At 32.9% G+C, this 12,321-nt stretch overlaps 2 protein-coding genes and 1 long non-coding RNA gene across 3 annotated transcripts; 2 read left to right on the forward strand and 1 right to left on the reverse strand.

The window, feature by feature from the left end:
- The first annotated feature begins 2 nt into the window (after nucleotides 1-2).
- LOC123701810 lies at nucleotides 3-2,050 on the forward strand. Its single transcript, XR_006752780.1, has 3 exons — nucleotides 3-212; nucleotides 379-454; nucleotides 1,878-2,050. It is a non-coding gene; the product is annotated as an uncharacterized LOC123701810 (long non-coding RNA).
- Nucleotides 2,051-2,457: 407 nt separating this feature from the next.
- LOC123701808 (trypsin 3A1-like) lies at nucleotides 2,458-7,323 on the forward strand. The gene is made up of 8 exons (XM_045649369.1): nucleotides 2,458-2,616; nucleotides 3,837-3,959; nucleotides 5,301-5,478; nucleotides 5,829-6,111; nucleotides 6,325-6,413; nucleotides 6,494-6,560; nucleotides 6,766-6,926; nucleotides 7,161-7,323. The coding sequence occupies exons 1-8, from the start codon at nucleotides 2,490-2,492 to the stop codon at nucleotides 7,204-7,206; spliced, it is 1,074 nt and encodes a 357-aa protein (XP_045505325.1). The 5' UTR covers nucleotides 2,458-2,489; the 3' UTR covers nucleotides 7,207-7,323.
- Nucleotides 7,223-10,590, reverse strand: LOC123701809 (V-type proton ATPase subunit G). The gene is made up of 4 exons (XM_045649371.1): nucleotides 10,423-10,590; nucleotides 9,384-9,484; nucleotides 8,188-8,286; nucleotides 7,223-7,721 (listed from the first exon to the last, which is right to left on the reverse strand). The coding sequence occupies exons 1-4, from the start codon at nucleotides 10,502-10,504 to the stop codon at nucleotides 7,650-7,652; spliced, it is 354 nt and encodes a 117-aa protein (XP_045505327.1). The 5' UTR covers nucleotides 10,505-10,590; the 3' UTR covers nucleotides 7,223-7,649.
- Nucleotides 10,591-12,321: the final 1,731 nt, after the last annotated feature.

Consider the following 12,321-nt stretch of genomic DNA (forward strand, 5'->3'; position numbering starts at 1 on the left):
AAAAGTTTAATTTACCGCGTATCTTGTGTTGAAAGCAATGGTTGAAAGTGATAATTGATAAAAGTTCTATAAGTATTACCTACTTACATTGGATTTCAGTTGGCTTCATGTTTGTGTTGTAATAAGTAATTTTAAGGTTTCATGTTCAAAGTTGTTAGTTCCATATTATATTTAATTTGAAGAATTTTGAATTTCAAGCGTAGAGTGAACAGGTATCTTCTAGGGAAGCGCGTTCCAAGACCACATCTCAGCTTAACATCAGGCGAGATTGTGGTCAAGCGCTTCCCTATTACCAATAAAAAAAAAAGAATTTCCATTTATTTTAAAAGTAAGTAGGTAGTAATAAGATTTAACTTATTAAAATGTGTCTTTTTTCAGGTAGCTATAGTATTAGCACTGGTGGGCATTTCAATAGCAAACCCCACTCCCCTGGGAATGGGCTTCTCTACATTAGGTAATTTTGACATTTATTAAAATAAGAGCAAAGCACTTAACATCTTATTAGATACTAACCTATAGCTGTGCTCCGCGGTTTTACCAGCATTGCTCCGCTCCTGTTAGTTTTAGGGTGATGATATATAGCCTATAGCCTCCTTCAGCCTTCTTCCTTCCTCGATAAATGGACTATCTAACATCGAAAGAATTTTTCTAATCGGACCAGTAGTTCCTGAGATTAGCGCGTTCAAACAAACAAACTCTTCAGCTTTATAATATTAGTATAGATTAACGGCAAAAAAAATAATAGGTATACAGTGAAACTTGGTTAAGTGGGACCTGGATAAGTGAGAAACCTCCATAACTGGAACTCATGCTGAGGTCCCAAAACTTTGGCACTGAATTACCTCTGTTAGTGGGACGAGTAAACCTCTATATCTGGGATTTGTTCTTTCGATTTATCATCATACTTACCTCTATAAATGAGACAGCGAGTAAATTTTGTATGCATAAACCTCTGTAACTGAGATAACATTGTTTGTTTACTCATTCTTATTCTATCCACAAATTCCACACGTAATTCCAAGTACGTAGGTAAGTACAAATTTTGAGCTTCAATTACCTTCAGTTTTAGTTTTGCTTTACTATCATACAGATGTTTATTTGAAAAATGTCAAAACGAAAGCTACAATCGTTATCAATAAGTGAAAAACTGAAGTTAATATCCATTTATGAACCTGCATTCTCACCTCTATTAATGGAACCCTCTGTAAATGAGACAGATATTTATTTATACCTGTATATCTGAGACACTGGGTAAGAGTGGAATACCTCTATAAGTGAAACGACATTGCAGGTCCCTTGATGTCTCACTTAACCAGGTTTCACTGTATTATAATTTTAACTAGTTGTTGGAGTACCCTGTTGACAGTATATAATTATTTTTCTAATGTGTGTGCGATTTTAATAAAACTTAGTACCTATAGAAGCTTGTAGCGTGCTTGTAGCGCTTTCAAAGCAGCTTTCTGTCAATTTTTTTGTATCATAATTAAGTGTTTTGAACTAAAAAGAAGAAATAAAAAGAACAACTGAACCTATTTTAAAACACTTCTCTGAAATTTAAATCATTTTACGCGAAAAATTATGCCTTTCAGGATTGTTTTAAGCTATTGGCATAACTATGTATAATTTTGTAGGTAATTGAAAACTGATTTATTTATATTGAGTAATCATAATTATAATATCAGGCTAGAATAAAATATTATCGGACACGCTCTGCATTTTGTGAAAAGTTTATTTCTGTCAATTTTCAAATACACAGTTGTTCTTTTCTTTCAGTGAAGGGTAACATAAAGAGTTTCCGTTTTCTTAAGTGGCAACTCTACACAATTTTTTTTTTTTTTTATTAGTTATATGAACTATGATTGTGTTTTTTCTTTCAGTGAAGGGTAACATAAAGAGAGCGCCCCGCTATGGGCGGCTGCGTCACCGAGCGTGATCCTAGCCTATACGCAAAGAGCCTCCGTTTACAATGTTCACAAATACAATTGTAGGTACATTTATATGTTATTCGACGTTTGCTATTGATATTATGAATTAAATGTTTTATGGACTGTTGCGTTGTTTTATTTTGTACGAGAGCTGGTGACATATTTGGATCATACATTTTAAATCATAAAAATGGAAGGGAAAATAAAGTAGGTAGGTAGCTAGGTAACAAATAGTAACAATAAAATAAGTTTTAATATTGATCTGAGCTAACATGAAAGTTACAATTTCAAACAAAGTCAGAGTTTGCCGTTATTTCATAAATTTTAGATTAAACTTGAAATAGTTAAACTACAATACCTACATGTACATTGTTCAACACTAAAACCATAGAATATACATATACCTACTTACTCTAACGCGACCTACAACTCTAGATCCTGGCCTTTGCTTACAATAATAGGTATTGCCTATACGTCATGATTTACTTTCAAGATGTAAAAAATAGGAAACAAAATATTATATGCTAGCTCTCAGACTATTTCACAATAACATTAAAATCAGATATGAAATGTACATTTACTTCCATACAGAAAATTGGTGTTAACACAAAAATGTCTGTATTCATACTTTGTTTAGTTTTCTCCTTATTTATTTTCTCTCAAGCAAAGATCGACACAGAATCTGATGATAGTAAGTATTCTTACTCGCATTATCATAGGCTAGCTGTACCCCGCGGTTTTACCCGCAGTGCTTCGCCCCTGTGGATCTTTTCGTGATGATAGGCCTAGCCTTCCTGGATAAGTAGTTCCTGAGATTAGCGCATTCAAACAAACAAACTCTTCAACTTTAAAATATGTATTAACATTAGTAATGATTTAATTTTTCCAACCATGGACGCGAACCTCGGAGTCTCTGATAGTTGGATCTACTCTGTATTCTCTAATCACTAGACCATCGAGGCGATCGCCATTTCATATAATTGATTAAATTAATTAATTTTGAAACGGAAAGCTTTCTTTTTTTAATAGATAAATATACTTAGAAAACAAAAGAGTTATAGGTATTTCCATTTCAAAGGAAGTTTATGATTCTAGGTGTAAGTAGGTTCTGTGAGTGATTTTAGTTGTATAAAAGTGTTTAAAAATACCTTTTTTATCTCATTAGTATCATCATTGACCATCAGTTTTTATATAAAAAGATATACTTACCTAGCTACAAATCCAAAGCTTTACGCAAAAACTAGTGGCCCTATGGAAATGTCCTCGTAGGTATAATGTTATAACGCGAACATGAACAAAAAAAATTTAAAAGAAACATACAATGATTATAAATTATAATAGAATACTTATAGGTCATCTAAATTTAAAAATTTGAACAATGTATGCAGTTAAATAAATCTGGTAATTTTCGAAATTTGCGCAATTACGCTTATTATAACGTTCCGTTCACAGTTCCGTTACACGCATCCGGCACGCATTGATGATAGTATTAGAAACTTAAACATTTCTAATTATATTTGTTTTCTGCAAATAATTGTAAGTAGATAGGTGCCAAGTATTTTCTTGCGTTATATTCTGTGTTAGATTTATCATGAATATCATATAGATGTAGGTAACTTTAGATTAATGTGGTAACTATTATTCTATAAATAAGTACGGAACAATTGAGAAATATTACCTACATTTATACCTTTTGTTAGGATTTTTTAACAAGAACTAAACTCGCACATACGTACCAACTAGTACTATTAGGTCTTAGAAAAAACGAGCAAAGCCTTGGACGGAAAACTAGTGTAATAAATAATAATATAAGTAATGCAGGTTATAGGCTATAGCGTAATGTCGCATTTTGTGGTGTGTTATAGCGTACTTGTGTCGTGTAAACTAAGTAATAACATAATATATCACCAGTGGAAATTGAGCGTATATCCCGTAAGAACATGTACCGTACAGAGTGGCAGTACGAGGGTCTACCCATTGAGTTTCCATCACGAAGGTCAAACGCCAACAAAACCAGAGACAAAATTACTGATAGTGAGTATATTGTCTTCGTAAAAAAAATGAAATTCTAGAAGACATACACATAAAACCCCTTCCAGACGACACAATTTAATCAGCCGATTTGATTGCCGATTGAATCGGGCCCAATTTGATCCTCTATCCACACGTACACAATTAAATCGCCAATTTTAGTTCTGCTCCGTTGCCGTAACTGACTGGACTTTTATTTTGCAACATGCCTCTTAGTAAAAAACAAAAAAAATTGGGGCTGATTTTGGCTGTAACTACAAATTTAGAAGAAAGAAAAAGAAAAAGGATAAGGAGCAAAGAATGGTTGCTTAAAAGAAATAATGTTAGAGTTAAATATTGCTAAGTCATATAAATATTGTTAGAGAACTGGACAGTGTCGATTTCACAAATTTTATGCGGATGGACCATGACACTTTTAATGAATTATTATCTCTAGTAAGCCCATACATTACTAAACAAGACACTGTTATGAGAGAAGCCGTTAGTCCTGAGGAGAGATTAATAGTAACCACTAGTAACGCTTAAATATCTAGCATCAGGAAGAGATTACAAGTAAAAATTGGCCAATTAGCGTCCACACCACCCAATTTGATCGGGCAATCCCAAGGCAATCGGCCGATCCCGACCACCCAATGACCTTGAATTTCATATTTCCGTCTAGACGACCCAATTTGATTGCCAATCTAGTCAAATTGGACGAAAAATTGTGTCGTCTGGAAGGGGTTTAAACATTTACAGTTTAATTTAAATTATTAAACAAAATACACAAGAATTTCACGTGTGTGTTCACAAGAGAGGAAGTTCAACTTTTAACATTTTTTTTTTTTAATAATTACTTTCGAAGAAAAAAGGCAGATCTAAGGTATTTAACGTTTATAAGATACCATGTAACAAATCACTATTTGCCTGATTCTATGAATTAACTTATAAGGAGACAATTTAAAATTTACCCAAATCTATAAATTTAAATAAATTAGGTATTGGACGTAAAATTAGTTTAATTTTGTTGCCTGGAAGAAATCGCTTCAAAGCTGACCAATTTCTACGGTAAAGACTTTTTGTGTTTAATTGTATCTATTGTATATTATGTTCATTGTGCAAGTGTTTTTATTTATTTATTTCGTGATCAGTTTAAGTAATCTATAATATAAAAATGAATCGCAAAATGTGTTGGTAAGCGCATAGGTAACTCGAGAACAACTGAACCGATTTCGTTAATTATTTTTTTATTACATTTCTTAAAGTACGAGGATGGTTCTTATGGAGAGAAAACGTAGAAATGTACCACGGGCAAAGCTGGGGCGGACCGCTAGTTTTGTATAAATGTCTTTTAACCCATTTTAGCCACGAAACAAACACACACACTAGACCGTCGCTACCGAAGGATCTACAACGCAGATGAGGTAGCAACCGTTGAAGACTACCCTTTCCTCGCAGCTTTGCTCGTCAATAGACAGCTGTGGTGCGGTGCGGTCATCATTGACACTGATAAAGTGCTGACTGCTGCTCATTGCTTGCAGTTGTGAGTTTATGATAAGGTTATCTTGTTCTGTAATAAAGTGAGCGGTTATTTCAAATATTTGTAGTCGGTCAAGGTATAAAAAATGTTAAATTGATTGGTCCTATTGGTCACAAGAACTATCGTAATGAGACCAGCAAATTTGACGATATATTATGTGACTGAAAACTACCTACTCTTGAAATGAAGAAGGCATTAAATAAAACAAAACATTATGCAAGCATTTTCACCATTTTTTTTTCCACCAGTTAGGAAAATCTGTATAAAAATAAAAGGTCAAAGTGCAGTAGAAGTATAGGTTCATAGACAAATTACAATCTACTTACTACACTTTTTTTTTAATCCAAATCCAGGCAGTACAACAACCGCTTCTTCCGTGAATACGTCAAGATGCTGTCTATCCGAGTTGGTTCCTCCAACGCGACTGCTGGTGGCGACGTCTACCACGTCTCCGAGATATTCTTCCACCCCAACTACAAACCAAATACCCTGGAATTCAACTTTGCGGTTATAAAACTGGACAGGAATATATCCTATGAGAAATTGGACACGAAAGTCGCGAAGATTGATTATGAAGCTGATAAACTGGTGCCTACTGATGCTGTGATCACATTTCTTGGTTGGGGCTCTGTTCTGGTAAGAAAAGTTCGATTTAAAGTTAGCTCGTTCCTGTGACTTTGCTCGTGCAATTAATTTGGCGGTTTGGTTTGAAAAATGAGAATAGTTAGGTACTCGTTTATTATAAATTTTTAATCCTGTTGTTGTATGGATTGATAAAATAGTTCCTTTTATTTTATGTAGTGTTTTTTTTTTTTTCAATATGGTATTATAATTTTATTTTTTTTAAAGGGTGTCGGTGGATTGGGCGGTCAAGTGCTATTACAGAAGCTTGAATTACCGGTCTATGATATAGCCGACTGCCAGGAGATATATGGAAGGTGAGAGATCAATATTTTTTTTAAGAAATACCTGGACAGGAATATATAGTTAAAGAGTAAAATTTTATTATTTTTTGCAGGGATCTGGTGCATTCACGTACAAACTTCTGCGCAGGATATATAACAAAAGCTAAAAACGTTTGCAACGTAAGTTCCGATTTTATAAGTGCCTTCAAAATTAACTGCTCCACTAACATTCAGATATTAAAAAGTACACTACAGACTACAGTGAACCGAAACTTATATGCTTTAGAAAATAAGTTGTGTCTTACGGCTCTGGGATCTTACTCTATAATATGATACTAGTTTTCGAGTTTCTTTTCACGTAATAATTATTTTACATCACTTACAGCATGACGCGGGCGGTCCAGCAATCCAAGATGGCGTCCTAGTTGGAATCCTGTCATTTTCCGCCAAACGCTGTGACCTGCCATACCAACCAGCTGTGTTCTCAGCGGTCGGATCGGTTGCTTCTTGGTTGGATACGATTGGCGAACATACTGTTAAGCTTATGTAAGTATTACATGTTATGGATAAAAAAAAATTCGATAAAAAGTGGAATTCGAAAAAACGATTTATGATCAATTGATAGACAATCATTTTTTTGTTCTGTTAAAATATTAAAAAAAAAAATTATATTACTATGAGAATTTAATATTATCAGGAATACCTTTTCTATAAATTCAGAATAAATATGTACATTTTTTAATTTTATACATGGCAACATAAAATATATTATATTTTCAGGAACACCGAACTGAAGTACCCAGACTGGACCAACAAACAGGAATAAAATAAAATAACTAATAGTACATTAATAATATATTTCCTCTAATACTGTACACATCGCAATCACTTTAGACTACTTTGTAACAAGAAATAAATAAAAACATTCCAAATTTATTTTAAATATATATTTCTATTCAACATACAACATTGAATAACATACAATTTTCAATAAGTTAAATCTGTTCTTCATCGGTCTTCCAATACTTGTATTTCATATGGAATGATATCGAGCTGATAATATAAGATTAAAATTCAATGATTAAACGTTAACATGGCAACACCAAGCTAGGTATGTACAGCGAGCGGCGAGTATCAGCGGCTGTCAGCTGTCAAGTTGACGTTGACATTGACGCGAGCATTGGCGCCAACGGGCTACAGATTACAAATAACAATAGAACTATGAATAGAGTGCGTGTTCGCAAGCGTTTGATTACGGAGCGTCTGCGCTTAGTCTAAGCGGTAGTTCTGGTGGAGCTCGGGCTTGATGTCGTACACCAGCTGCAGGATGTCTTTGATCACCTGCAAATTTACATTTCATATGTGAATCAATCAATCTTGAAAGTTCTAAATAATAATTAATATTTCCTTATTTATAACTTGAACAATAAATAACTATTACTTAACGTAATACATATCAAATACAGAAAGCATAGTAGGTATTATTAATAGGAGAGAATGGTTGAGATGGTTGTTAATTTTCTCAATAAGAGGAGCCTTTGTCACATAAAACCCAAAAGACTAGAATAAATTTGATTGCTGAGTCACCATAATACGGCGAAGTAAGCAGGTTCGATTCCCACATCACAGTCAAATATTTTCTATCCTTGAAATTCTTTTAGAATTATATTATATTGTTGATAGTGAGTATTTAAAGGTTCAAAATAAAGTATGTCTATTTCTTCAGTTATTTTGTAGGTATAGGCAACAAGAATATATACTATACTGATTACATATTTTTTATACATATTATATTACGAAAACTCACCACTTCCTGTTGGGTGATGACCATTTTGTTCATCTCCTCAATCTTGACCTTGGTCTCTGCTTCGATCTTGGCAGCTACACCTTCCCGTGTGCCCATGTGCTATAAACATAAAGTAATAATTATTAATTATAAAAATAAAAATAAATTACATATAATATGTATTAATACTTTTAGTTATCCTACTAATATTATAAATGCGAAAGTTTGTATGGATGTATGGATGTTTATTACTCTTTCACGTAAAAACTACTGAACCGATTACAATGAAATTTAGCATACATATAGAGGGTAAGTTGGATTAACACATAGGATAGTTTTTATCCCGGAAATCCCACGGGAACGGGAACTATGCGGGTTTTCCTTTGCAAACGCGGCGAAGCCGCGGGCGGAAATCTAGTAAATTATTATATGTATTTTAGTCTGTAAGGTATTTATTCTATGGGTCTGTACAATTCTGTTACCTGAAATAAATGAAATAAAAATTAATATGACTGGCCATTCACACAACATATTATATATATGTAGTATATATATTTTTTGTTTGTACAAGCTTCAGTAAGATCTGCACTAGCAACAAATTTAAATTTATCATCAACTTGATAGCTCAAGGTTTTTTCTGAGATAAAGATAGAAAATAACTACAAGATTAAAATCTAGATTGACGATTATAAAATAATCCTTTGAATCTCCCAACTTGTAAATACATTTAAGAAATTATAATTATAAAGTGTGTTAACTATTACTGTAGGAATGTATTTTTCTTACTGTCATATGAAAATCACTGAACTGATTTTGATAATACTTGACAGTGATGTAGCTTGTGTAGCAAAATAACACATGAGCTATTTTGCTGCACAACAGGTCTACGCAACACATGTTTTGATAATGAATGCCTATTTTACCACTGTTTTCACAAAACAACAGAATTTACTTTATTTGTAGTGCATACTTATTATTTACTATATGCGCTTCGCGGTTTTACACATATGGCTTCACTCCTGTTGGTCTTACCATAATGATATATAGCCTATAGCCTTCCTCAATAAACAGGCTATCTAACACTGAAATAATTTTGCAAATCGGACCAGTAGTTCTTGAGATTAATGCGTTCAATCAAACAAACAAACAAACTCTTCAGCTTTATAATATTAAGTATAAATATAGTTAGGGGGTTAATATGTATAATTCTAATTTACCTTAGCTTCAAACTCTTTGAACTGCCTCTCACGTTCCTGTCTGTACTTTTCAACCTCATCTTGGGCCTCTTCCTTGGCCTGCTTTAGGCGTTTCGCTTTTCCTGTAAAATTATTGTTAATTTAAGTTAGATATATATATAGTAGTAGTTATGGATTTACATTAGAAATAATTTATAATTCTATGAAAATTATAACAGGTCTTTTGACAGGTTAAATTTTGTGATATTATTTTTTTATTTTGGTCCTTGAATTTAGATTGAAAACCTTAAATAACTTTAGTTTAATCGTATATATAAGACATAGTCAAATATTCTTGTAATACTTGCCATCTGAGCAAGACAAAATCAGTATTGTCCTTGTATTTTGTTTGCTTCAAATAAATACCAACTTATCGCAGTTAATTATTGTTAAATATAAAGAAGGGCACATACAATGGAATAGCAACGGTTTACCCGTAATTTAAATTTCATCAAAATGGATAAATGTTTTTTGCTCATTTTCATATTTATGTATATTTTATCTAATTAAACAATATAAAACTATCTGTATAACTTCCAGTTGGTAGATATCTAATTAAACAATAACCTATTTGTTACATAAAATAAATGGAATTTTTAAGCCTTATATAAATATGCTCATGTACTTGTATCAATAACACACACATACAGTTAGTACCTACATAGTCATGTTTTTAGTTTTATACCCTTTTACAAGTTATTTAAAGGATATTAGAGGATATTTTCATTCCGTTACTAGCAAATGTTTTATTTGTAAAATTTGATCGTATTTAGCACAAGCAAAGTCTGTTATCTTCGACTAACACCCTCCATCATGTGACAGCAATCTTATTGGGATTTCAATGAAAAGTATTCAAAATCTTAAGATTCTTTGAATGTATTTTTCCTTAAGCATATATTTTTTCCTTATAACCGAATATTAGGATGTCTGCTAAATACAAGGGCAGAGCAATTTCTCACCTCAATCAATCTATAAAAAACTAAACCCACAAAATACATAAAACGCAATTAGTTGTACTTACGCTTTCTCGCCTCTGATACTTTCTCTGCGGCGCGCTTTTCAGCAGCCAACAATTGCTGGATCCCCTGCGTTTGACTCGCCATTTCAAATGATTTACACAAAAACTATGCGGAGACAAACGAGACCAAGGCGCAAATCAATAGCCGAAGGAAAGGTGACGAGCCCGAGTCATATGATTATTTTAGTTCCAATATGTTGTCACGATTGGCGCTGTCATCGGCTCGTGCACCACGATTAGTGTGTAGATCGGAATGGATTTTCAGATAAAATTTTTGTCCCTATATCATTTGATACAGTTATGCTCATCAAACTTATATCAATTAACAAATTAGTTTTATGAAGTATTTTTTCTTAATTATACTTATTCTTCATATTGCTTATTTATTATATTTTTATCCATTTATTGCGCGTAATGGAATGAGATTTTTGGTGTTGACAGCAAACAAAAATGTGCATTAACTATAAACAAATATAGATGGCGTTAGTAATACAAAGCCATTATTATTTTCTAAAATTTACGAGTGATTTTATTATGTGAAATATAATAATTGCACATTAGTATTTTATTTATCGTTCTTAGGTAGTGAATTTTTTCAATTTAATTATTTTATGTCATATATATCAAACTGAAGCTGTCATAAATTTCGGACAACATCCGGTAGCGCGGTAGCGCCATTGTTGATTATTTGAATTTGAATTTAATTTCGGTACAAACTATGGTACAGTACAAACCCTAGAATGGATAAAACAATTTTTAAGTAATTATTAATGTATTTAATCAAATAATATAAACTAAACTAAAATTGTTGGGGATACTTAATTTCCATGTGATTAACTTTGAAAAAAAAAGTTTTCAGGGGCCCATATTATAATGAATATATTGAATGTCTCAATAATTATGAGCCATGACTGCCATGAGTCACGTCGTTATAACAGCGGATAGGTAGTTTGTTTGCTTGAACGTGCTAATCTCAGGAACTACTGGTCCGATTTGAAAAATTATTTCGGTGTTAGATAGCCCATTTATCGAGGAAGGCTAAAAGGCTATAGGTATATCATCACGCTAAGACTAACAGGAACAGCAATGCGGGTGAAACCGCGGGGCACAGTTAGTTAAATGATAATAGGTACAATAGTCAATACTAGGTAATGATAATTCAAGCAAAAACCTCTGTGGTAGAGGTAGGTACCACCTGGTACCACATGCCTAGTTACTACTAAATCCTATCCTACTTCTTAGTCAAGAGTCCTACTTATTATAAATGCGAATGTTTCTGAGGATGGATGTATGGATGTATGTTAATTTTTCCTGGAAAAACCAACGAACTGATTTCGATTATACAGTATACTTGGCTGTGATTTATCTTATGTAGTTAGGTACCTACTAGATAACTGGAATAACACTTGATAATTTGATACCTAGGTTTATCTCGCGGGTTCTTCGGCGGATTTTGCCACGACCTTTGACCGACTCGACCCTGAAAGATCTAGGTGTTAAAGGTAGACCTAGGTACCTACATTGATTTTACTTGTTTCATGTAGCCCGTGTAGGTAGGTAAGTAAAAACTTTTATACAACCAGTAGGTACCTAGTTAACTAGGTACAAGAAATAAATGTTTTTGCTATAAAGTCAAAAAGGTTAGCTTGGACGAAATCAGGTAGGCAGTAATCGTGTAGGTATGCAGCTCATAAACATTAAATTTATTTTAATTTTAATTGTTGTTGTTCAATTCATGCATAAGATATTATAGAAATAATTACCTACCTACTATCTCCTTCCAATCATAACAACTTTCCTTTTCATATCAAAAACAACGATTCAAATTCATGACATACCTAGTGGGGATCGTCACTGATTTTGCATCTCTGTCTATTCACCTAAAGTACGTGAAAGAAAAGA

Source organism: Colias croceus, chromosome 22 (genome assembly GCF_905220415.1).
Source record: "Colias croceus chromosome 22, ilColCroc2.1".
Lineage (NCBI taxonomy): Eukaryota > Metazoa > Arthropoda > Insecta > Lepidoptera > Pieridae > Colias > Colias croceus.